Source organism: Ziziphus jujuba, chromosome 7, assembly GCF_031755915.1.
Source record: "Ziziphus jujuba cultivar Dongzao chromosome 7, ASM3175591v1".
NCBI classification, from domain to species: Eukaryota; Viridiplantae; Streptophyta; class Magnoliopsida; order Rosales; family Rhamnaceae; genus Ziziphus; species Ziziphus jujuba.
Genome location: NC_083385.1, coordinates 3,506,965 through 3,530,248, shown reverse-complemented (window position 1 = coordinate 3,530,248; position 23,284 = coordinate 3,506,965). Strand labels below are relative to the sequence as shown.

The following is a 23,284-nucleotide window of genomic DNA, read 5'->3' as shown; positions in this document are numbered from 1 at the left end:
CTCCGGAATTTCAAAATTCAACGGTACTGACGGTGATCTGTTGATTAAGTAACAGGCGGCACGAACAGCTTCTCCCCAGAATGGCTTTGGCAGCTTAGCCATACTGAGCATACTTCTGACCTTTTCCATAATGGTTCGGTTCATTCTTTCTGCTATTCCATTATGTTGTGGGGTGCGAGGGACCGTCTTCTCATGTCGAATGTCGTGTCTTCTGCAGTAGGCATCGAACTCCTTGGAAGTATACTCGCCTCCATTATCTGAGCGGAGACATTTCAGCTTCTTTCCTGTTTCACGCTCTACCATGGTATGAAACAGTTTGAAGTAATCCAGTACCTGGTCCTTTGTCTTCAAGAAATATACCCACACCTTCCGTGAAGCATCATCAATGAAGGTCAGGAAATACTTGTTGCCACCTAATGATTCCACCTCCATGGGACCACAAACATCAGAGTGCACCAGACTAAGCAACTCTGATTTTCTCGATGCAGAGGAACTGAAGGAGACTCTATGTTGCTTACCAAACAAGCAGTGATTACAAGGATCTAGCGCAGCATCCTTGCAAACAGTGATAAGCTTCTTCCTTGCCAAAGTGGACAATCCTTTTTCACTCATGTGACCGAGTCTCTGGTGCCACAGATTTTGAGACGCCTCTCCTTCTGCAATATTGAGGCTGTCTGCACATATCTTCACATGAGTCTTGTACAACGTTCCACAAATATGTCCTCGGGCGACAACTATGGCACCTTTCGTCATTTTCCATGTGCCTTTGCGGAAATAGTTGTCATAGCCTTGCTTGTCTAAGGCTACTCCCGAAAGTAGATTAAGCCGAAGATCTGGAACATGACGGACATCCTTCAAAGTAATTGTACAACCAACATTCGTTTTTATCTGAATATCACCAGTTCCCATAATCTTTGCGAAACTGGAATTTCCCATCTTTACCGTACCAAAGTCTCCTGCTTTGTACGTTTTGAAGAAATCTCTATGTGGAGTGACATGGTAGGATGCTGCAGTATCGACTACCCACTCAACATCTTGGGTTGATATATGAAGGCATGTCTCTTCTTCGGTGGAGCAGAGCGCCACTTCTCCTGTACAAGTGACTAGTGTCTCTCCATCCTTCTTCGGCTGATTACCTTGGAGTCTCTGCTCTCTCAACAATTTTCTGCAATTCTTCTTCATGTGACCCTCCAGGCCACAATGATAGCACTTATACGATGATTTTCTGCCGTCTGTAGATCTGCCTCTGCTCTTGCTCCTGCCTCTCCCCCTATCTCGACCACCTCTTTGCTGTCTTCCTCTCTCTGTGACGAGGGCATGTGACTGATCCATGCCAATGTCCTTTCTCCTGGCCTCTTCATTAAATAGGGCATCCTTAACCATAGCCATAGTAAGTTTTCCATTCGGGGCCGAATTGCTGAGAGAGACTACCAATGTCTCCCAACTGTCTGGAAGAGAGCTTAGAAGTAGGAGGGCCTGATCCTCATCCCCTAGTTGGTAATCCACAGCAGATAGTTGATTTACCAAGCTCTGGAACTCACTGGTATGCTCGGCTACAGAAGTTCCACTCTGTAATGTTAGATGTACCAATCGCTTAAGCAACAGGGCTTTGTTCCGAGCAGTCTTGGCCTGGTACATGTCCTCCAATTTTGTCCAGAGGGCATATGCATCCGTTTCCTTTGCTACATGATGGAAGACACTGTGGTCGATCCATTGCCTGATCTGACCGATCGTTTTCTTGTTTAATTTCTTCCATTCTGCTACTTTGCTGGGATCGGGGTTTTCGCCTTTAGCTTCTATAGGATCAAACAGATCCTTACAATTGAGGAGATCTTCCATCCGAGGTCTCCAAAGTGTATAATTTGTGGCAGTGAGCTTAACCATAGCTCCCGAAGATGATTCTTCCATTGACATTATGGCTTGACCAAAAATGGAGCTGAATTTGGCAAAACGGAGTTAACCGTTGCGTCCGGAACGGCCGAAAATGGTGGACTTGACTCTTCCGGGGTCAAAATATAATTACCAGAAATTTTGGGGCAAAAATGTAATTTCACAAAATTTCTGGGTCAACCTGCAAATACAGAAACTATAGGGGTCAATCTGTAATTTCCAATAGTTCAGGGGCTGCACCGTAATTTCAGAAAACTACAGGGGTCAATCTGTAATTTCCAATAACTCAGGGGCTGTTCCGTAATTTCCGAAACTTCAGGGGCCGTTCCGTAATTTCAGAAAATATTGCTGACGTGGCAGATGGTGCTGACGTGGTACCACGTGGCAGATGACGTGGCTGACGACGTGTCGCTGGCGTGGTAGATGACGTGGCAGGGGTTCGCTGACGTGGCTGCTGACGTGGCTGATGACGTGGCTGCTGACGTGGTCGTCTTCAACCTCCAGACGGCGCGTGGGCGCGTGAACAGTTGCAGAAAAATTTCAGTCGGCGCGTGCGGGCGCGTGGGACGTCCGTTTTCTCTCCGGCGAACTTCGTTGTTCTCCTCTCGTCGGGTACTTTCACCTGGGATTGTCAAATTAATTATTTGAACAACTTTCCGAAACACCAACTTGAAGAACAATGGCTCTGTTTCTTCAAATTTTGAACCCAAGCTCTCGATCTGGGGCTCTGATACCACTTGTTGTGGTTCTCTGACCACTTTAGAGAAGAAATATGAGAAGAAAATAAAAGAATTCTATTAATCTCTTAAAAATAGAATACAAAAATAAAAACTTCTCTCATGGAGGATTCTCTCGTGGAACCTCTCTCTGCACTCTCCAATTCTCTCTGGAATTGCTCACTCTTCTCTCAAGTTCTCTCTGGAACTTAAACAACTCTCACTCTTGGAGTTTTCTCTCAATTCTCCTCACTTGGGAGGCTTGAGATTGCTCTCTTGGCTTGGTTTTCATGCAAAGGTAAGGAGCCTATTTATAGGCTTACAAGGCCACACTTTTCAACATCTTAGCCCACAATTGTTGATCAACAATGGTGGCTGTCAACAATGGTGGCTGTGGTTGGTGCGGCTGTGGTTGGTGAGGTTGGTTGGTGCGGCTGGACTTCACAGATTTTGCTTGGGTATGAGAAGGAAGAGCCACATTTATGTGCTGTATGGGCAGTAACGGGAGAGTCAATAAGTTTCAGCTCATGCCGTTTGATATAGTTGGAATGCTCAGCAAGCTTTTCGTACAGTTCTTCAAATCTGATCAGAGTATCTCTAGAGCGAAGGGCAGCAGAGATGCTTTCAAGTTCAAAAAGGATAGTCTGTTAAGAATATATAGTGTAATGTCATCATCTGTCATAGGTTGATCAATTAAGGTGAGTTCATCAGCTGCTGTTTTTACATCATTCAAATAGTCCAAAACTGGACGCAAGCCTTGAGCCTTGATAAGCCTTTCTCTTAGGCGAAGAACACGTGACCGTGAGGGTTTGCCAAATACTAATGCAAGTTTTTGCCAGGTTTCTTTGGATGTATCTGCAGTGGACACAAACCGGAGAACTTCAGGGGATAAGGAAGCAAGAAGAGCCCCAAGAAGCAAGGAATCCTGACGTACCCAAAAAGATAATCTGGGTTGGAAGAGTTATCTAATAGAGTTGGTGAGGGACAAGGATTGTCCCATCAATTAACCCATAGAGATCATAGCCAACCCAAAGAGCATCGAATTGCTTTTTCCCAGGGAAATATGTTATTTCAGTGGGTTTTAATGGAGCTTGGGTAGCAACATTGATGACTACCAAGGTACAATTGGCAAGTATTTGCTCATTACTGATGGGTAAAGGTTCAGCAACGGACAGTGGACCCTTTCGAAAGTGGAGTGGTTGGATTTGACATAGTGTGGAAAAAAAGAAAAGAAAAAGAAGATCTCGGTGGAGCGAATAGGCTCTGATACCATAAAAAGGCGTTTGACTGAGGTGAAAAAGGCATTTTTGTATTATTAATCAATTGATATATATACACGTTATGAATGGATAAGATAGCTATGTATAATAGAATAAGCCTAGCTAGAGGAGATATATACAAAAATGTGATAGCTAAAAGATACACGTGATATAGCTTACAAAACTGTAAACACCAGTTACAACAGCACTGCCTTATAAGCAGGATCATATATATATATATAAAATACTTCCTTGATAATATTTAATAATTAATTAAAAAAAGATAAGCCATCGTGGATCCCCCACCATTAGTAACCGACAGTGAGCACAATCCATGTGTCGTAGATTAACTGAAAACGCATTCGTACGTCTGGCCAAGCACAGAAGAAATAGTCGAACAATGTCAACCACTGTGGCTAGAAAAGAGTGGTAGGAGGTTCAGACTTTTTGGTAATTTTAATATGGATAGGGACTGTCTAAAGTGCAATCTGTACTGTAGGTGGAACTCCACCTAAAAATGAAGAAAAATTTTCCAAATTGAGAGGGTACGTACATGTATTAATAAATGTAAACATTGTTACATTGGTAAATCTTTCATTGGGTTCAAAAAAAGTGGATCTATAATGTTGATATGGAAAATTTTCTTTCTAATATAGGCTAAATTTATCGCTTTTCGTTATCCAGCAACATTTTTTTTTTTCCTTTTTTGTGTCTTTGATTTTTTTATTTTTTATTTTTGGAGAAAATATCCTCAATAAGAAATCATTACGAGCACCAAATCGGAATCCAGCCTGGTGCACAACGTGCACTGAATAATTTCTCCCTTCTTACACCCCTATCAACCTCATACCTTACCTTATTCAAATTCTTGCTTTGACTACAAGTTGAGAAGACATCATTAGATTGTTCATATATTACTCAGAGATATAAATAAAAAGGTCCAAGTAGTCTAACGTAACCTTCTCACACCCCTATCAACCTGATCAACCTTCCCAATATTATTTTGGTGAAGTCAGATTTATTAGCAGTAGTTGTATCTATTCACGTGCACTACAAAACCGAAAACTGGATTATTAATGATCACGTTGGTTAATGATAAATTGTTTTGGAATAAAATGTCGAATTGACGAAGCAGAATTGATTAATCCCTGAATCTCAATTAAGGGACTGAATTAAGCATGCCATAAAATTATTCCTCCATTTCGAAGAATTTTTTTTTTTTTTCTTTTCTAGATCCAATAAAGAAAATTATTCGTTATCATAACATTAAGTGAAAATGCAACTGCTTTTGTTTAAATATTACTACTCAACGGTGAACACACCTCGAGATTTAGTAGTAACTATGCGGTGCAAAGCCAAACATAAACCAGATTAGTAAACATAATATAAGAGGTTTGGAATTAACAATTCAAACACTAGTCTTGATTTTGGAACTATATCCACTCTGGTCATCATTATACTTGTCCCAAAGCATAACTCCTCCGTACTTGGCAGAATTCTTTACAAAAGGCAGCACTTCTGAAATAAGCACTTTTGTAGGAATGTAACCACTGCCTGCTGCTGCGCGAGAAGCAGGAGGTCCAACAAAGATCTTCTGCGCTTTTATGGAGTTCCACTGTCTCCATGAACTCTTGAATGCGTTTGGATTGCTGGATGTATACTGGCAAGGAGGATTGTTGTAGAACTGAACCCAAACATAGTCAAATAGCCCTGTGGAAAGCGCACCATTCAGGTATCGATCAGGACATGGACACTGTGGTGCTGCAGTCAAATAGACCTTCCTTCCTCTTTGTCTATACTCTGATAACCTCCTAGCAAGTGCAGCATAATGGGTCTCACCTCTCTCTATGTCGAAATCTACACCGTCCAGTATGGGGTCCCCGAGTGGCCTGGAATTTGATTGACCCCCCAAGAAGTTGTTCCATATGTAGTCTGCCACGCTCCTGGCATCATCTGCAGAAGATAGAGTGTAGGTACCAGCACCGCCGCCGATGGAGAGCATCACCTTGATGCCTTTGTTTTGGCAATTTTTTATGCCCCTGCTCACCTTTTGGCAACCATTTGATGCCGGGTCACAGTGAGCGGCTAAGTTGATTCGAGGCTTTTGGCCATTGCCAAATGCCGAGAGGAATCCAATGTTGACAATGTTGTATCTTCCTGTGGCACAAGTATCTGTAAGACTTCCCTCCTTTTCATTTTGGCCCCAGTAAATCACAAGTTGTCCTGCTCATGCATATGAAACCAAAACAAGTAGCCCTAGTAGACAGATTGCAAGGATTTGGGAAAGTTTGCTGGCCATGCTAACAAATTGTAACAAGGTTTCCTATGGATAAGAAACTTATACAGAATGGGATTTGTACTTTTATAGAACTAAGATCCAGGCCCTTTAAATTTACTCCTAAAGATATTTATAAATCAACTTCCCTCGAAGTTTCGGCATTTCAAAGTTCATCTTGTGGACGAGGATTGCTTGACTTACAGTCAACCCGACAGAGTGCTCTGTTCCGTTGCTATACTGATGCTACTGTGGTGGCAAGTAAACTTATCAATTAAGCAAATTGACTCGGAAGTAGGTGCTGTAAACAGCTTGCAAGCTTCTTCTTGCTTCTTCTAAGGCGTTTCCGGCCAGGTGGAATTAAAGCAAAGCATGTTTTCCACTATTGACAGCTTGCATTAGAAATTCAACTTCAATTAAAATACTTCACCTCATCAATTTTACCGTCTTCAATATCTATATATACATCATCCCATTTTAGAAGGAAAGTGATTCCATCTCATATAGAAGTGAGTCTATTTTGGTGAGGGAGAAATATAGAAAACAAAGAGAAAGAGGAGAGCATTAGAGAGAGAATTATTAAGGGGCTTTTCTCCTAAATATTTATATCTTTTCTTTGTAAGAGAGAGTGTTTGTTTTTCTCCTACTATAAAAAAGAGAGTATTATCAATTATATTTATTTTTTTGCTATAATAAAATTTTTTTACAATTGCCATATTTTGTGTACATTTTATTTGAATATTTTATGTCATTTTTTCATTCCAACTTCAGCTGTAATTGAGTGTCCTATACCTCGCTTTCATAACAGCTACTACCTACTGTGATATAAACACGGCCTCGATCGATAACTAAGAAACATAATATATATATATATATATACAGTCAAAATATTCACTTGGTGCATATGCCTTTCATTGGCAAGTTTTAATTAACTAAATAGTCATGTTGAATTAGCCGATGCTATTTAAAGTTATAATCATATCTTTTGATAAATGGAACATAAAGCCATGAATTTGGGAGCAAGTTATACATATAGTTACAGAGGTCGGTCCGGATGCCTTGCAAGATTCATAGATCATTATGTGAATTAACCCCGTCATCAACAAATTATATATTGCTCATCAAATATTCTGCCAAGATGTAACCTTGTTTGTCTTATATATTTGTTTAATCAGTAGCGTCATTATTTACCAAAAACATTAAAATAGCAGTATCACTATATATATATATGTAAATTGTAGTATCTGTTTGTTATTAAATCCTATTTTAAGTTGTGAAGATATCAAAATATTGTTCATATATTACTCAGAGATGCAAATAAAAAGGTACAAGTAGTCCAACGTAACCTTCTCACCCACCTACCAACCTGAAGGACCTTCCCAATATTACTGAAGGTCATTTTATTAGCAGTACTTACATATAAAACCGAACATAGTTTAGAATAGTAAGGGGTGGGTTTTGAACTTTCAGATATTTCTCTTGATTTGGGAACTATATCCACTCTGATCGTCATTATACTTGTCCCAAAGCATAACTCCTCCATACTTGGCAGACTTCTTAACAAGAGGCAGTACTTGTGATATAAGCACCTGCGGCGTCACAAAACCACTTTTAGCTGCTGCACGCGAAGCCGGAAGTCCAACAAAGACCTTGCCAACGGGAATTGAGTTCCACTGTTCCCATGCATTCTCGAAAGCATTTACATTGCTAGAGCTGTACTGGCAAGGAGGGTTGTTATAGAATTGAACCCAAACATAGTCAAATAGGCCAGTGGAAAGTGCATCATTCAGGTCACTGTCAGGAAATGGACACTGCGGTGCTGCACTCAAGTAGTATTTCCTCCCTGAATTTTTGCTAAGCTCCGATAGCCTCTTAGCAAGTGCAGCATAGTAAGTGTTACCTCTCTCGATGTCGAAATCTACGCCGTCCAGTATTGCATCACCGAGTGGTCTGGAATTCGATTGACCCCCTAAGAAGTTATTCCATATATTGTCTGCCACGGTTCGAGCATCAGATGCAGAAGAGAGAGTGTAGGTACGGTCACCTCCTCCGATGGAGAGCAGGACTTTGATTCCTCTTCTTTGGCAGTATCGGATGTCAGTGCTCACTCTTTGGCAGCCTTTTATGGTGGGATCGCAGTGACCGGCTAAGTTGATTTGTGGTTTTTTGCCATTGCCGAATGTTGACAGGAATGCTATGTTGACAATGTTGTATCTTCCAGTGGCACAGAGATCGGTCAGCGTTCCTTCTTTTTCATTTTGGCCCCAGTAGATCACAAGGCTTCCAGCATCTGACTTGCAAAACAAGGCAAGTAAAGCCAGTAGGGAAAGAAGGGTTTGAGAAAGTAATTTGCTTTTGCAGGCCATGGTAATATTAACGAGATTGATATCAAAGGATTGCAAGGGACGAACTTATTTATAGAGATCCATTTGGAAAATTGGAATTTATGACCATATCTTTGTCGGCACGCGGGTTTACTGGCTAGACCTCATAAGGTCATCCTTACACTACTTAATGGATACAACACTATCTCATCGGGAGCACTAATATCTGTGGGAAAAACTGAGCTTGTGGCAGCGGAAAATATATGAATTAGTGCATATCTTCTTATATTAATGAATACATTTTTTTGCTTTTAGATTACAAAATTAATTGGAACATAATTATTGGAATATATAAACTATAAACCTCTTTCATATATATATATATATATATATATATATAATATATATATATATATATATATAAAATATGTAATGATACATGTATCAAAATGTTTAACAAATTTATTTATCAAAAAATACGTGATAAAATATTATTAATTAATATATTCAAATAATCTAAATATGAAAAAAATAAATTTTTAAATAAATATAAATAAAAAAAATAAATCAAATAAATAATTCTGCATCATCTGTTATATCATTTAATAAATAAATTTGATAAATATTTTTATAACTTTAACATTATTGGTAAAATAAATCATAAATCATGTGAATTAGCTAATTAAATAATTTACTGCTTTCCAGCCAATAAATCCAGTGCTAAAAGATCTAAAAATATGTGGACTATTTCGCTTTCAGAATTCCAAAAAAAATAATTAGGATCACTATTGGATTGCTGATCTGGTACTACTTAATTTGCGTGCGTCTCTGGTATCTCCATGGTGTAGAAATGTGAAGCCTCATCATAGATGACCAAGACATTAAATAAATTTTAATATTGATTGGAATCTTAAAGTAGAAAATGTGATAAAAGTACCGTAAATAGATGTCGGAAGACATTAATTTGTTTTTGTTTTTTTTGTTTTTTTTGTTTTTTTTGTTTTTTTTTTTTTTTTGGCTAAATGGAAGACATTAATTTGTTAGTTCCTAGTCACGTAACACATGATATCTTCAATATTCCCATTTGTTTTGTCGACGACGTAGAGGACAAGATGAACATATTTTTTAAATTATCTTTTATGGGATATTTTACTGTAAAATGTGCATACAATATGTCGGGAGAATTTTGATAAGGTATATTGTTAAATGGGAATGGTATTCTATTTGGAACTTGAATGTTTTGCCTAGAGTTCAATATTTTTGTTGCCTCCGTGTTCATGTCAAAATCCTTACCAACGCTAATAGAAAGAAACAAATCCTGGCTTTGGAGAGTAGTTGTTCTATTTTTTATTGTCTTGAAGAACACAGATTGAGCTCTTTAAGAGATTACAAATATGCTAAAGAAATTTGAGTTTTATTAGGTATGATTGATTTAGATTCATCTTTCTTCAGTTATAACTGTGAGGATTGGCTAGCTCAATGTTAACTAATTTGAAGGAAAAATTAAGCTAAAGTGCTGCTGGATTCTTCAACTGATTTGGTTGATTGGGATCAGCTTTTTGTTGTGGGTTGTTGGTTGATTTGAAAAATGGCCTTGCAAGCACATTTTTGAAGAAGGATTCATGTGGCCAAATAATCATGAGAGAGTCATTAGAAGCTATGCATAAAAATAACATTCCTGTAAATGATTGTGATAGGAAGGAGGCATGGTGTCTAGCTTGGAAAGCTCCTGATATGGTTTTTTGTTAACTAAGCACTGCTGGGAGTTGTATTTCAAGTTCAAATGAAACTAGTGTTGGAAGGATGATTATAGATCACAATGGTTGTTGGCTTTGGTGGTTTTACTGTTAATATTGGTAAACCTAGTTGCATATTTGCTGAAGCTTGGGGTTTTTATTTTACGGCCTAAACGAGGCTTTAAAGTTGGGTTATCAAAATATTCAAGTTGAGCAGGATTCTAATCAGAGACAGAACTTCCCAAAGGCCAGGATGGGCTCAAGCCCACCCAACTTAAATTAAAAATATATCTACATATATATATATATATATATAGTATAAATAAATATATGACATTATATTATTCTCAAAAAATATTTATAATTCATTGACCATATATTTGTATTTGATACATATTAATAATATATTTATCATCAATTGATACTATTAAATCATTTATCATTAATTAATACATTTATTTAAGAAATGAAAAAGAAAATACAATAATGTTGTATACTAACAATATCAATAATATCACCATATAGTATATATATATATATATATATATTTTATATAGTTTACTTATTGATATAATAGATATATATAATAGTATTAATTGGTGTAAAATATATTCCTATGGGACAGTCCAATAATTTAGGCACTGTTTTCTCAAATAATTATCCTCTTCAAAAAAATAAATAAATAAATAAATAAATAAATAATAATGCATATATAATATTGTTGTCTTTTCTTTTTCGTTTTTTTAAATTAATGTATTGTGTTCGTATACATTTAAAGGTAAAGTTCACTATTGTTACTCTAAAACGAAATTAATGTATTGTATTATATGTATATTCAAAATTCACCATCTTCTTCTACTAACTTTGTGTACTCTTAATTAATAAAATTACCTTGTACTGTAAAAGTTCATATGGGAAAAAAAAGAAAAAACTTATCAAGCCACCCCTTATATTAGATCTTGGCTACCTTGTTGCTGGGGCTACTTGCAACATGCATATGCTATATATTCATAGTTATTACGGATAATGTGTCTTAATAACAAGATCAACTTGTCAATGATCCACACTAAATTGGACTACCTTTTTTTTTTTTTTTTTTATATTGTGACTGAAATTTAAACATGCGTGCATGCTATATATATTCATGGGCATTAGGAATATATGGCCTAAGAACAAGCTCCATCAAATGAATGATTAACAGTTATAGCACTGAGTTGCCCTTGCGCCTTTGCATTTTTATTGATAAAATTTAATGGAGAAGACTATTTTCTAGTTTAAGCTTATCCAGTTGTTCCTTGCAAAAGAAAAAGAAAACGATAATAAAAGTTTATCTAGTCGTATATTAGCCATCCCACAATTGGAAATAAAGGATGAGATTTGAAAATTAATTAGACACTCCATGATTTTAAAATTATTGGTTAATATGTACGTAATGTCCTGAATACCTATATGATGTACATTACTTTCTGATAAGTGCATAGATAGAACTCCTTAAATTGAAGCCAAAAAAACAAAACAAAAAAAAAATTGAAAAAAAAAAAATTCCCTTAAGAGCCATATCGTTGTGTTAATTGTTATGAATTATACTTTTTTTTTTTTTTCACATTAGAGAACCATATAAATTGAAATATCTAACCTGAGAATTTAGTTGTTCAATTTTGAACACATTATGAAGCATGAATAGATCTTAATATGAATTTAGAAATATAGCCATATCAATGTCCATGAAACGTCCAGAAAATTCTAGCGTATATGATGGCCACTTGACAAATTATACGAACGACCGCATTGATGATCAAATCAGCTGACACGTGGATGAAGACGACATGGTATTACGTGTAAAGAAATATCCAGATTGTTCACCGTTAGGTGACGCGAGAAACCTCTGGAAGTTGAAGACAACGGATTAGATTTTTTTTATTTTTGCCATTTCAACGTTCGTAATATAAAGGTTTAATATCCAGAGCTTCAAAATCTCAGACAGAAACTGCGAAAAAGAGAAACAGAGAACAAAAAAGCGTGTTTGTTTCCTCTTCGGGTTTGCGGACCGATTTGCACCGACAACTGAGTCATTTGGATTGCGGAACCGTTTGGTTGGAGCATTTTCTTTCACTTCGCTTTCTTCTAACGCGTTTATAATTTGCTCAAGCAACTTCAAAACTGTAAGTTTAGCTTTTCTGTTCTCGTAGTTTTTCTCTTTTTTTTTAAATTTTTTTTTTTTTTCTTTCCTTAGAATTGAAGTTTTTTGCATCTATATCTTCTCTGTTTTATTGATATGAAAATGGCATTGAAATGAGACATAACTTAGATTCTCATAAATGTGATCAGAATATCTCAATAGAGTTTTTTTATTGAGATGTGATTGATAAATGGTTGTCAATGCAGAATTTTTTTTATTCTGCAATCTTGGCTTATTCTCGATTCTCATGGAAAAAAAAAAGAACTCATTTCGCTGTTGTTAAATTGAAATGTCTGCTTTCTTTTTTTCTTTATATATATATATGTTGATCCGAAATGTATTCTTGATTGGCTGCCATTGCGGATTTTAGGTGATACAAAAATGAAAGACTTTAACTCCATAAGAAACAGAGGGTTTCTAATAACTTTGTTTTGTTAAGAGAGGGGTGATCCGTTTGTGTGAACTTGATTTTTCTATATTTTCAATATTTCACGAACGGTGTTGTTTGCTAAGAGGTGCCTTATGATGTTCTATTAAGAGGTAATCCGGTGTATCCAGAAATAGTTTTTGTATTGATTTATGTTATTTTTTTTATTTTTCTCATATCAGAGCCAACAAGCTTTTTATCTTTGGTGGTTTGCAATTCAAAGGAGTTGGTGAAGATGATGCCTCACTATAGATGCATGGAGTCGTACCCTTTCCAAAGAAACCAAACCCCTTTCACTCCATATCAGGCCTTCCCAACTCCTATGCCAGTGGATCCAGCCAAGCCTGGTACCATATATGAGCCTTGGCCTCACGGTGGCAACTATGGCTATACAATGCCTTGTCATTCCTGCTGCAACCATGGTAACTTCTCTGGCTATTATGGTTCCAGACCTTATGTTCCGGCTCCGATGCCATCACCGATGCACTTCTGTGGAGGCTACCCAACACCATACGGTGAAGCCTATCCTGCTTATTATGCTCCCCCACCGCATTATTCCGTAGACCTGCCTAGATACGAATATGAAAAGAACGTGCCCGGGAGCAACCACTGCTGTGGCTGCCCTCATCATTTCTACAACCCCAAGGAAGAAAAAAGTGTGAAGATTGAGGAACAAGAACCAGACGTTGTGGAAAAGAAAGAGGGTGACTCTGTGGTCCCAATTCAGATGAAAAACCAGCCACACCCTATTGTCTGGATTCCTCAAGAGTATTTGCATAATAAAGGGCAGAGGAAGTCCATTGAGCCAGAAGTAAGAGAGCAGGAAAAGGTTCCACCTAAAACAAAGCAACCTGAGAGTGAGAGTTTAAAATCTAGTGAACAGGAACGAGGAATCAGGAATGGATGGTTACCTCTTGAAATAAACAACCTTAGGTCTTTAATGCATGGTGAAGATGGGAAGAGAATGCATGATCAGCAGGGTAAGGGGCAAAAGAAGGAGCTGCCGTTTCCTGTTATCTGGATGCCTTATGATAACAAACAGGATGAAGTTGGAAAGAATGATGACAAACAGGATGACAGCAGGGATAGGAATGGCGCTAAGGATCAGCAAAGCGATGAAATAAAGAAACAATTTCCATTTCCTATTATTTGGATGCCTCCTTTGGAAAATAAGCATGAAGATGCTGGGAAGAAGGGTAGTAACGATGTAAACTGCAATATAAAATATGAAGAAAATCCACCATCCACATTCAATGTTGTTCCAGAGAAGCATCCTGGTGATGGCAGCAGCACCCACATGTCTGGAGTAAACGAAGAGAACCTCGCTGCCCAGAGTGGAGTAGAGAAGAAGAAAATTGCTAATCATAAAATTATTCCTGTGAAACAAATTGATGAACATGAGGTGGACAAGTCTGAAGAAACTAAGGAAAGAGGAAGAAGTGTTCCAGTGAATAAGTCTTCAGAAAGCAATGACAGAAGATCCTCATCCCCACCCAAAACGCCTAAGCTGCCACCTGTTTGTCTTAGAGTTGATCCTTTGCCAAGGAAGAAAAAGGGGAGTTCGCGGTCTCCGAGTCCTGATTCAAAAAGCCATTCAGAAAAGGATACAAATGACACTGTAGGTGCCTCTGCTTGCCTAGATGAAAAAGCACAACAGGTTTCCAGCTGCAGTAATGAGGTAGAACCAAATGAAAAGGAGAAAAAGGTAATTGAAGGTACAGAAAGGGAAATCAGTGGAAACGATGATGGAGATCAAATGGATGTATCCCAGGTTCCTATCAACCTGCCAATGCAGCCCATGGCTGACGTCTGCACTAAGCTAGTTCTTGATAAAACTGGGGAAGAGGGAACTGAGTGTCCGATTAAAGAGGATCAAGAAGCAAGCAAGGTGAGCAATGCAGCAGCTGAGGAAGCAAAAGAGTTAAGAAAAGCTACAGACGCAGCAAAATCACTTCATGAGGAAGGGAAGCTTGAAAAGAAGACCTTATCAGATGTGGAGGCAGCTGTTGCTATTCAGTCAGCATACCGTGGGTTTGATGTGAGAAGATGGGAGCCATTGAAGAAACTGAAACAAATAGCTGAAATTCGTGAACAATTGGTTGATGTTCGAAACCACATTCAAGCTTTGGAGTCATCTTACAACATCCAAATTGATAATAAGCAGAAAGTGGTAATTGGAGAGACCATAATGAGACTTCTGCTGAAATTGGATGCCATTCAGGTATGTATTTTGTTGGTTTTTGTTAATATTTTTTGGTATGCTGTTTACCATTATCTTGTGAAAATTATTAACTCGTAGAAAACTCGTCTAATAATATATATTCATAATCCATTAAGCTGGCAGTCACGGCACAACTCGCACGTATGTCCACATCAAGTCTGCATGAGTAACACATAGAAAAAACTGTTGACATAGGTTTTGGATTAGTTCATAACTTCTTATTGCTGTAGAAGAATACGGAAATATAACTTCTTTTTTTTATATTTTTATTCTTCTTATGTCGTAAAATTTAGAGTCTGCCAGAATAATGCATTAATTTGAAATGTCTTATAAATGCTAATTATGTGCATCTTTTATTTGTACATCTCTTGCCAATAGATAGAATACATGCTTATTTAATTTTTAACTTTTTTTGTTTTGGTTTAATAGGGTTTGCCTCCAGGTCTAAGAGACATCAGAAAATCCTTGGCAAGAGAGCTTGTAACTCTTCAGGAGAAGCTCGACTCTCTTGTGATTAAAAATTTCCAAGAACCTGAAACAAAGGTTTCTACCTCTAAACTTGCGGAAAACATTGATGCAGAAGTCCAAAACAGAGAATCCATGCAAAAGCAGGAAAAACAGGAAGCAATAGAACATGATGAGAAGGAAAGTTCACTTCAGGATGTGTATGTAAGCAGTCATGATTCAACAAAACCATGCGAAGCTCAGCTGCCTCACGTGACTGATTCAGAGCCTAGTTTGAAAATTGAGGAAGCTTCAGATTCTCTCTCTGAGAATAATGTCCAACCCACGAATGTGGAAGATGATCTTCAAACTCTACCGATGGCAGTTGATGAAACCAAGCATGGAGAAGGCAATGTAGAAATCTTAATGGAACCTAGAGATGAGGTAGTCAATGGAGAGCTTGAAGCTAGTTCAATGATGGTAACAAAGACAGATAAGCCAGAGGATGCTTCTGACCCCAACCAATTTGTCCAAGTTCCATTAGCAGTAGAAGTAACAACTGATTCTGAGATTCAACGAACTAGCTTGGAGGCTTCCCATGTGACATGCACGCAGACAAAAGATCTTGAAGAACTGCCTCATGGAATGATTGATGACAAGCCTGTTACAACAGAGTTTGAAGTAGACAAACAAATTGAAATGGACAAGAATGAAGTTCCACAGGCTTCAAAAGTTGAACGTGTATTGGAAGGAACTTCCCCAACAGATACTGATGGTGCAATGGCTCCTAGTAAAGATGCAGATATGTCGATTGAACAAGTACCCGTGGGATTAATTGATGGAGACGCTGCATTGTCTGAGCTTGGGAAGTGCGGAGAAGCTGAAATGGAGAAGAATGACGATGTACTAGTCAAAAATGAATGTGAAGGCACTATTGATTTAAATCCATCAGAGCTGCCGACTGAAAAGGAAAGTAAGCAGCCAAATGAAGCAGCTGAGCACCCTAGCGTTGTTGAACCAGAGGAATGTGTAAAGGTTGTATGTGAGGATGATAAGGAACTCCCTGGCTGTTTAGCGCCTGAAGGAGAAACAGAGCATCAGGAAATAAATGAAATCGTTAACCATGTCCGAGAACCAGCAGAATCTCAGCTAATGGTCTCATTTGAGAAGGGAAATCCAGAAGATACTGCAAGAGGTAAAGAAGAGCCAATTGAGAATAACGAACAAGATAACGATCTGCCGTCAATAACAACCATGGAGGAGGAGGGAAAAGAGACACAAGAGAGAAAAGATGTAGTTGAAGGCGGTGAATTGGAATATATGGAAAATGAGAAGATTCAAGACCAGGAAGCTGGATTTGAAACGACCAAGGATGTAGTGCATGTTGAACATGTCGAACAGAAAGGAGAGTCATTGCCTGCGTCACCAACTGACGGCCCACTGTCCGTTGATGGAACTGGGAAAGAGTCCGAAACCAATAAAAAACTTAAAGAAGAGAATGCGAAATTAAAGGAAATGATGGAGAAGTTATTGGAAGCAGGGAAGGAACAATTAGATTGTATATCCAACCTCACTGGACGAGTGAAAGACCTGGAGAAAAAACTGGCAACTACTAGGAAGAAGAAACCAAGGACAAGGCTCGTCAAACGGTCAAATGTTCCACCCATCAAGGGGAGGGTCGTTGGTGTTGCAGTTTAATCAGTTTTTTTTTTTTTCTGTCTCTTTGGTTTTTTAATGGATAACAGTGTGTATGAGCTTGAATTTTGTTGCATCTTAATATGGGTTATGTTTTTCTATATATATATATAAATAATAGAGAGCTAAAATATTTTAAGCGTAATTTTCTAGTTATGTGGAAACTTTATATGTTTTATTGGACGTTGGGCTTTTGCCCCTGTAGGCAACAATTCTACAGCCTTTAATGAAATCAAAAACACAAACAAACAAACAAAAAAGCAAAAAAATTTCTAATTTGAGTAATTGAGTGAGTTAATTGAGTGAATTCAACGGTTCACAGCCCAATAACAAAAACAAACCTTGTTCCGGCCCAGCCTAACCCAAACAACCTTGAGAGTAAATTCCCCAATATTCCTTTTCGTCGTATATTCATTTTTCTTTATTCTCTCTCTCTTGCTCGTTTCTTTCTTTCTTCACCGGCACGTGAAGCCGGAACTGTCATTTTCTTGAGTTCAAGAGATAGGCAGTTGGGGAGGCTCACTACCTTTCTTGAACGAATTCACGGCTTTTTCACATTCGCCGGACGATGAAGAAAGAAGAAGAGAAATGCGTGCTGGAGATTAACCTAATCTCTGCGCAAGGCATCAAATTGCCGTCTGGGCACTTGTGGAGAATGCAGACGTACGCGCTCGCTTGGATCGACCCCTCCATCAAGCTTCGCACCGAAGTCGATCGAGTCGGCGGCGAGAACCCTACCTGGAACGATCGCTTCCTCTTCCAAGTCTCCCCTGAGTTCCTCTCCTGCGAGACCTCTGCTGTCTCAGTCGAGATTTACGGCGTAAGTTGCGTACGCGACAACTTGATCGGTACCGTCCGATTCCTCCTCAGCAACTTCCTTAATATCCACGCCAAAATCCCGTCCTTCACGGCTCTACAAATCCGGCGACCTTCCGGCAGGTTCCACGGCGTTTTGAACGTCGGCGCGATGGTTATGGACCGCTCGGATTTCCCCGCCCTGCGAAATATCTCGGCTATCAGCTACCGCGATCTGATGGGAAAAAGCCACAGACACAAGCGCGGGAAGGATCGCCGGAGGGAATCGGAGAAGGAGAATTCTTGTGGCGGCTTTTCGGATCGGTCTTTTGCTGAATCGCCTGCCTGCTCGGACAGCAGCGAATCATCGACCTCGTCGTCGTCAGCTGCATCGACGGCGCTCAAGGATTGGAATTCAATCAGAGATGTGGCGGGAAACAAGAGCTTGAAGAATTCATCTTACGCCTCGGGATTCTTGTGCGGCTTGTTGTTGCAAAGGAAGGTCCATCTTGGTCCGTGCGATCAGAATATGGACTCGTTCGGTGGGCCCGAAAATAGAGATAGGTGAAAAAGGGTAAGAAAAAAATAAAATAAAATAAAATAAAAAGATAAAAATAAATAAAAATAAAAATCTTTAGATTTTCACCGTTTGGATCAGAAATTTGCAATGAAGACTGAAAGGTGGAGATGTAGTTGATACGTTGCAGACATCGAATACCCTCATGCTCCATTCGACTTTGATCTCCCTAGTAAAAGTTGTAATTGTAGAGTAGGCACCAGGCTATAGTGGGTAGAGTGGTCATGATTTCCATACAAGAAAAGAATACTAAAATCGTCTTCTCTTCTTTTTACTAAGATTTGAATAAAAAGCAATGCGTTACTTCTTCTTCCCTTAATTTGTATGTATATTATCTCTTTTTTCTGTTAAACTAATCACTTTTTGGTTTTTTTATTTGATATCCGAAACTAGTAGGTGAATATATATATATATATATATATACACACACACATTACCCCTTGGAGTTAGGACATCTAAAACATGTCTTATAGACTGTGAAATTGTGATGCAACCTTACATTTATATTTTCATATTCAATTGCGTTTTGGTCTACATTTGATTTTTCAATTATTCTTTTTTATATTTTTATTTTTGATAAAATTGGTCAGCATTTGGGTGTTTGGATCGTAGTAGTCAATTGGTGGGCTTAACCAAGACCCAATTTTGTATTGAGAAATGAAAACGAGCCTAGGTGAGGTAGAACATATGATAGTGATTTTCGTTATAATAAAATTTGTACGGCCCATCATTATTTGACATTTTCTTTTTACTTTATCATTTAATTATTGTAATTTTATTTTTAATTGATAAGAATGGATGTCGGTATCATTTAATAATATTTATAATTAATTTATATTATTTTTTAATTTATATAATTAACAACGCAATGTCAAAATATAATATTGATATTGATATTGATTATTAGAAATTTTATATATTCATTGAGTTTGGAAAAAGCCAATGAAAATGACATTTCCCATTAAAGGCCTTATCGCCTTAGACTTGAAAACGTAAGATAGAGTAGGCTTAAAGTCGCATGAGCTAGCCGTGCAATATCAAAAAAAAAAAAAAAAAAAAAAAAAAAAATGTAGTTCATATGAGAAGTGTCACAATATGGCTAACAAGGAGGTTGGTTTACTCATTCGAAGCGGCATTATAAGAAATTTGTTGACGATACGACAAAAACACCCAATTATGAATTAGATTGTCCGTATAAACAAACGATAGATATCTCAGTGTGCAAAAAACACACAATGTCTGGGAGTCAAGTACCCAAAACCGAATGTTCTTCGTTTCTCCAGGCCTTGCCTGCAAATAATTTGGAAAAAAACAAATAACCAAAAAGGCCGTGAAGAGTGGTTTGGATTTTTATTTTTTTTGGTAAATGTGGTTTGGATTTTTTTGAGTGAATGAGTTAGCTAGAGTGGTAAATTTGGTGATAAAGGAAAAGGAAATGCACTAAATAAGTTGACACAGGAATTAAATACAGAAGAGAAGTAAGTAAATAGAGGAAGAAAGAGGGCGTTGCTTTTAAAAGTTTAAACAGGAGAGCGGAGGGAAAGTGATTTGATTGATTGAAAATGAAACCAAATATAATAATAAAGTAAACACCTACTTTGACTTCACTGCCAAATACGATACAATCCCTTTGAATTTGATGAGTTTGATTTGCTTGGCATTGCAGCCATCGGGGAAAATTAACAGTAACAGTCAACGGTCAACACAAATATTTAATTTATAATAAAAAAAGCACATAATAAGGTACAATATTTATTTTCATGGGAGGGGTGGGTGGTGGGATTGCATTCTATGAGTCTATGAATCTATGATGATGAGTCTTATGAGATTGAATCTTTGATGTTCCTTTTTCTTCTTCTTTCTTCTTCTTCTATTTTCTCTGACGCAAGGAGGGTCTGAAGACCACTACTGCAGCAGTGAGGATGATGTTGATCACCTCGTGGCCGAATGCTGATTTATAATAATAATATCCGGAATTCGCGCCGACTCAGCTATACGCTGCTGCTGCCGCTGGAGACTGGTGTATCACATGTGTGTTTAGTTTTAGGTGGTGAGGCGTTGAGAGCAATGACTTCCACGTTTGTCTGCCGCTGGTATATAAACCTCGTTTCTAGGCTGGGTTCGGGATTTCCATGACGTGTTGGTTTTTTATTGGTCCGCTTCCATGTTTGTTTCTTTTTTTGGACCTTCGGGTGCTGTTCTTTCACCTATTCTTTTCACTTTTTTACCCCTCGATGATTATATTTTACTTTTTTTTTTTTTCAAGATTATAGAATTCAAAAACCAAAAAACATAATAAGAAAAACTGTACTATAGCATTCTACAAAATTTTTTGTTTTTACTACAACTTATAAAATAAAAATCATTTTTTGAACAAAATAAAAAAAATTAAAATTAAATAAAAAAGAGACGAATTATGCAGTGGCAGGTTTTTCACCAATAATGGTAGCATGGACAACATAATATTAGTTTCAAAAATAGAATAATTGTAGCATGTGAAAGTGGGATCCTCAATGCCATGACCCGTATCGACTTTGTATGATTATGTCTCATATTATTCTGAGGGTCATTTTCAACGGATCACATTTCACCTACACCACACTTGAACTCTCATATATCATCCTCCACACAATTTATATGATACATCAAACGTTGGGTTATTCTCTTTTTGTATTTATTTTGTTCTTGGTTTTCTTATTTCTTTGTGTGCCCGTGCGTCAAGTGTGTGATTTATTAGGTACAGTTTCAAATATCACACCTATGACCAAAACTTTTATATCAGCCTTCTTTTTTTCCTTTTTTTTTTTTTCTTTGGTAATAATTATTAGCTAATTTTATTTATCATAAATACAACATTACTGATTAAGTTTTATTTTTATTTTTGATAAAATTAAGTTTTATCAAAAAACTAAAGATCCTAATATTATATATTCATGTCAAGTTACGTTAAATTTCACATAAATATAATCCACGTATTAATCAAAGGAGGACCCAAACAAAAAAAAAAAAAGGAGAAGTAAACCCAAAAGCTTTCTGTTTTCTGTCATGGATGTTGGCACATGATCAGTTTGCATATTAATTTTGAGAAATCCCTCTCTCTTTAAGCTTACTTCACTTGTCAATATTTATGATGGTGCAATATCACCCACCCACATGCCAAAATGGATTTTTCTTATTAACTTTCAAATTTGAGTCTTTTTTTTTTTTTTTTTGGATTGACTTTTGAAGTTCTATTTTGGTCAACAATTGGAATTCAAAGTTGGAAATTATATTTTGCAAGAGAATATAAATGCATTGTTAGGGAACGAGAAAAAAAAAAAAACAAAGAGAGAGAGAGAGAGGGAGAGAGAATATATATGCATGTTACTCGGCTGATCTTTTTTAAAAAGAAACTTTCGATGGGGAATTATGTCCCAAAAAAAGAAAATTTGACTGCTAATTAATGGCAGGATTATTTCAGTACACTTATAATTTTCTACTTCGCCAATTTTATAGCTAATGAAAAAGATCCAAATAGAAAACTTAGATTTATTTTTACTTTTCAATAACGGAATTCTCATTGAGATTTCATTTTCGGGATAAGGTCATATCAGCATATGTTTTTTAGTTTCTTTCTTTTATTCTAGGTTGGAAGGCGTAGAGTTCAATAACATGGCAACTTGTTTTTCTGTCAACCCAAATTGGTATCCCTTACCAGCTTCCGAAGTAAAGCTTTGTCCCACCATTCTTAAATATATATTTTATATATTTATGCTTGGGAGAGAAGAGAAACCACTTTTCAAAAACACTTTTTATGTTTTCTTCTTCTTTTTGCCTTTGTCAGGAGGAAGAATACGCCGACCTTTCAACTCTCTCAATTCTTTTTTATCTCACAGTCTATCTGTTTTAAGACGTTGGAAGCCTTTTTTTTTTTTTTTAAATGAATGGAAACCAAACAAAGTTTTATTAGAATCCTTTAATTACGAGATGACATTTGGTGGGATCCTTAAGTTTCTAATTTATATATTAAAAAAAAGAAAAAAAAAAGTGGATGTGGGTGCACCAAAAAGACCCCACAAATTGCATTCCACCAACTCATGGGTAAAAAGCTGTTTCTTGGTAGTCCATAGCTGAGATACCCAGAACATGGACAAGGAAATCTTGTATCCAAGCATAATTAATCATAATCATAAATATTCACATTGTCCACATTGTGAAACTCACAACTCTCTTCCTTTTCCCACCACACTCACAATTTTGTGCTAATATAAGACTTTAAGCATTTTAGGAGTACTTTGGTTTACAGTTGAGCCTACTTTCACTCATTGTTCTCAACCCCATGAAATTTACAATAATATTCAACCCATGAATCGTCACTTTTTCGTGATCAGTAGCTCCACTACTCCCTCCTTTTTTCTATCATGTATTAGGTGCATGATCAAGACCAGGCTCAGATATGGAAAAGTTGGTCAAACAGAGTCCTTTTTTTTTTTTTTTTTTTTTTTTGGTGAATATGAGTCAAACTCTCTAGAAGTCCAAGTTTTCTAAGCTAATATATATAATATAACTCATTATACTATTCGATAAGCTGTCGGTTTTCTCTCTCCAACTCAAAAAAACTACAAATACAAAATTAAAGAAGAAATATCATCGTTTTCTTTTTATTGGAATTGGAATGAGAAATTACATAATTTTAAGGCTAAAATTTGATTAGAAGAATTTGTTTGAAAGAAAACTTATATTAATGTATAAATATATATATATATA

The 23,284-nt window shown here is 37.1% G+C and overlaps 3 protein-coding genes and 1 pseudogene across 3 annotated transcripts; 2 read left to right on the top strand and 2 right to left on the bottom strand.

The window, feature by feature from the left end:
* Positions 1-5,106: 5,106 nt before the first annotated feature.
* On the bottom strand, positions 5,107-6,197 carry LOC112492603 (basic endochitinase-like; annotated as a pseudogene).
* A 1,223-nt stretch (positions 6,198-7,420) lies between these two features.
* Positions 7,421-8,595, bottom strand: LOC107423724 (acidic endochitinase-like). Its single transcript, XM_025076779.3, has one exon. It carries the CDS (start codon positions 8,504-8,506, stop codon positions 7,607-7,609), a length of 900 nt encoding a protein of 299 aa, XP_024932547.3. The 5' UTR covers positions 8,507-8,595; the 3' UTR covers positions 7,421-7,606.
* Positions 8,596-12,149: 3,554 nt separating this feature from the next.
* Positions 12,150-17,311, top strand: LOC107423735 (BAG family molecular chaperone regulator 6). The gene is made up of 3 exons (XM_016033350.4): positions 12,150-12,362; positions 12,989-15,027; positions 15,457-17,311. The coding sequence occupies exons 2-3, from the start codon at positions 13,042-13,044 to the stop codon at positions 17,167-17,169; spliced, it is 3,699 nt and encodes a 1,232-aa protein (XP_015888836.3). The 5' UTR covers positions 12,150-12,362; positions 12,989-13,041; the 3' UTR covers positions 17,170-17,311.
* A 98-nt stretch (positions 17,312-17,409) lies between these two features.
* Positions 17,410-18,974, top strand: LOC107423736 (uncharacterized). The gene has a single exon (XM_016033351.4). It carries the CDS (start codon positions 17,735-17,737, stop codon positions 18,527-18,529), a length of 795 nt encoding a protein of 264 aa, XP_015888837.2. The 5' UTR covers positions 17,410-17,734; the 3' UTR covers positions 18,530-18,974.
* Positions 18,975-23,284: the final 4,310 nt, after the last annotated feature.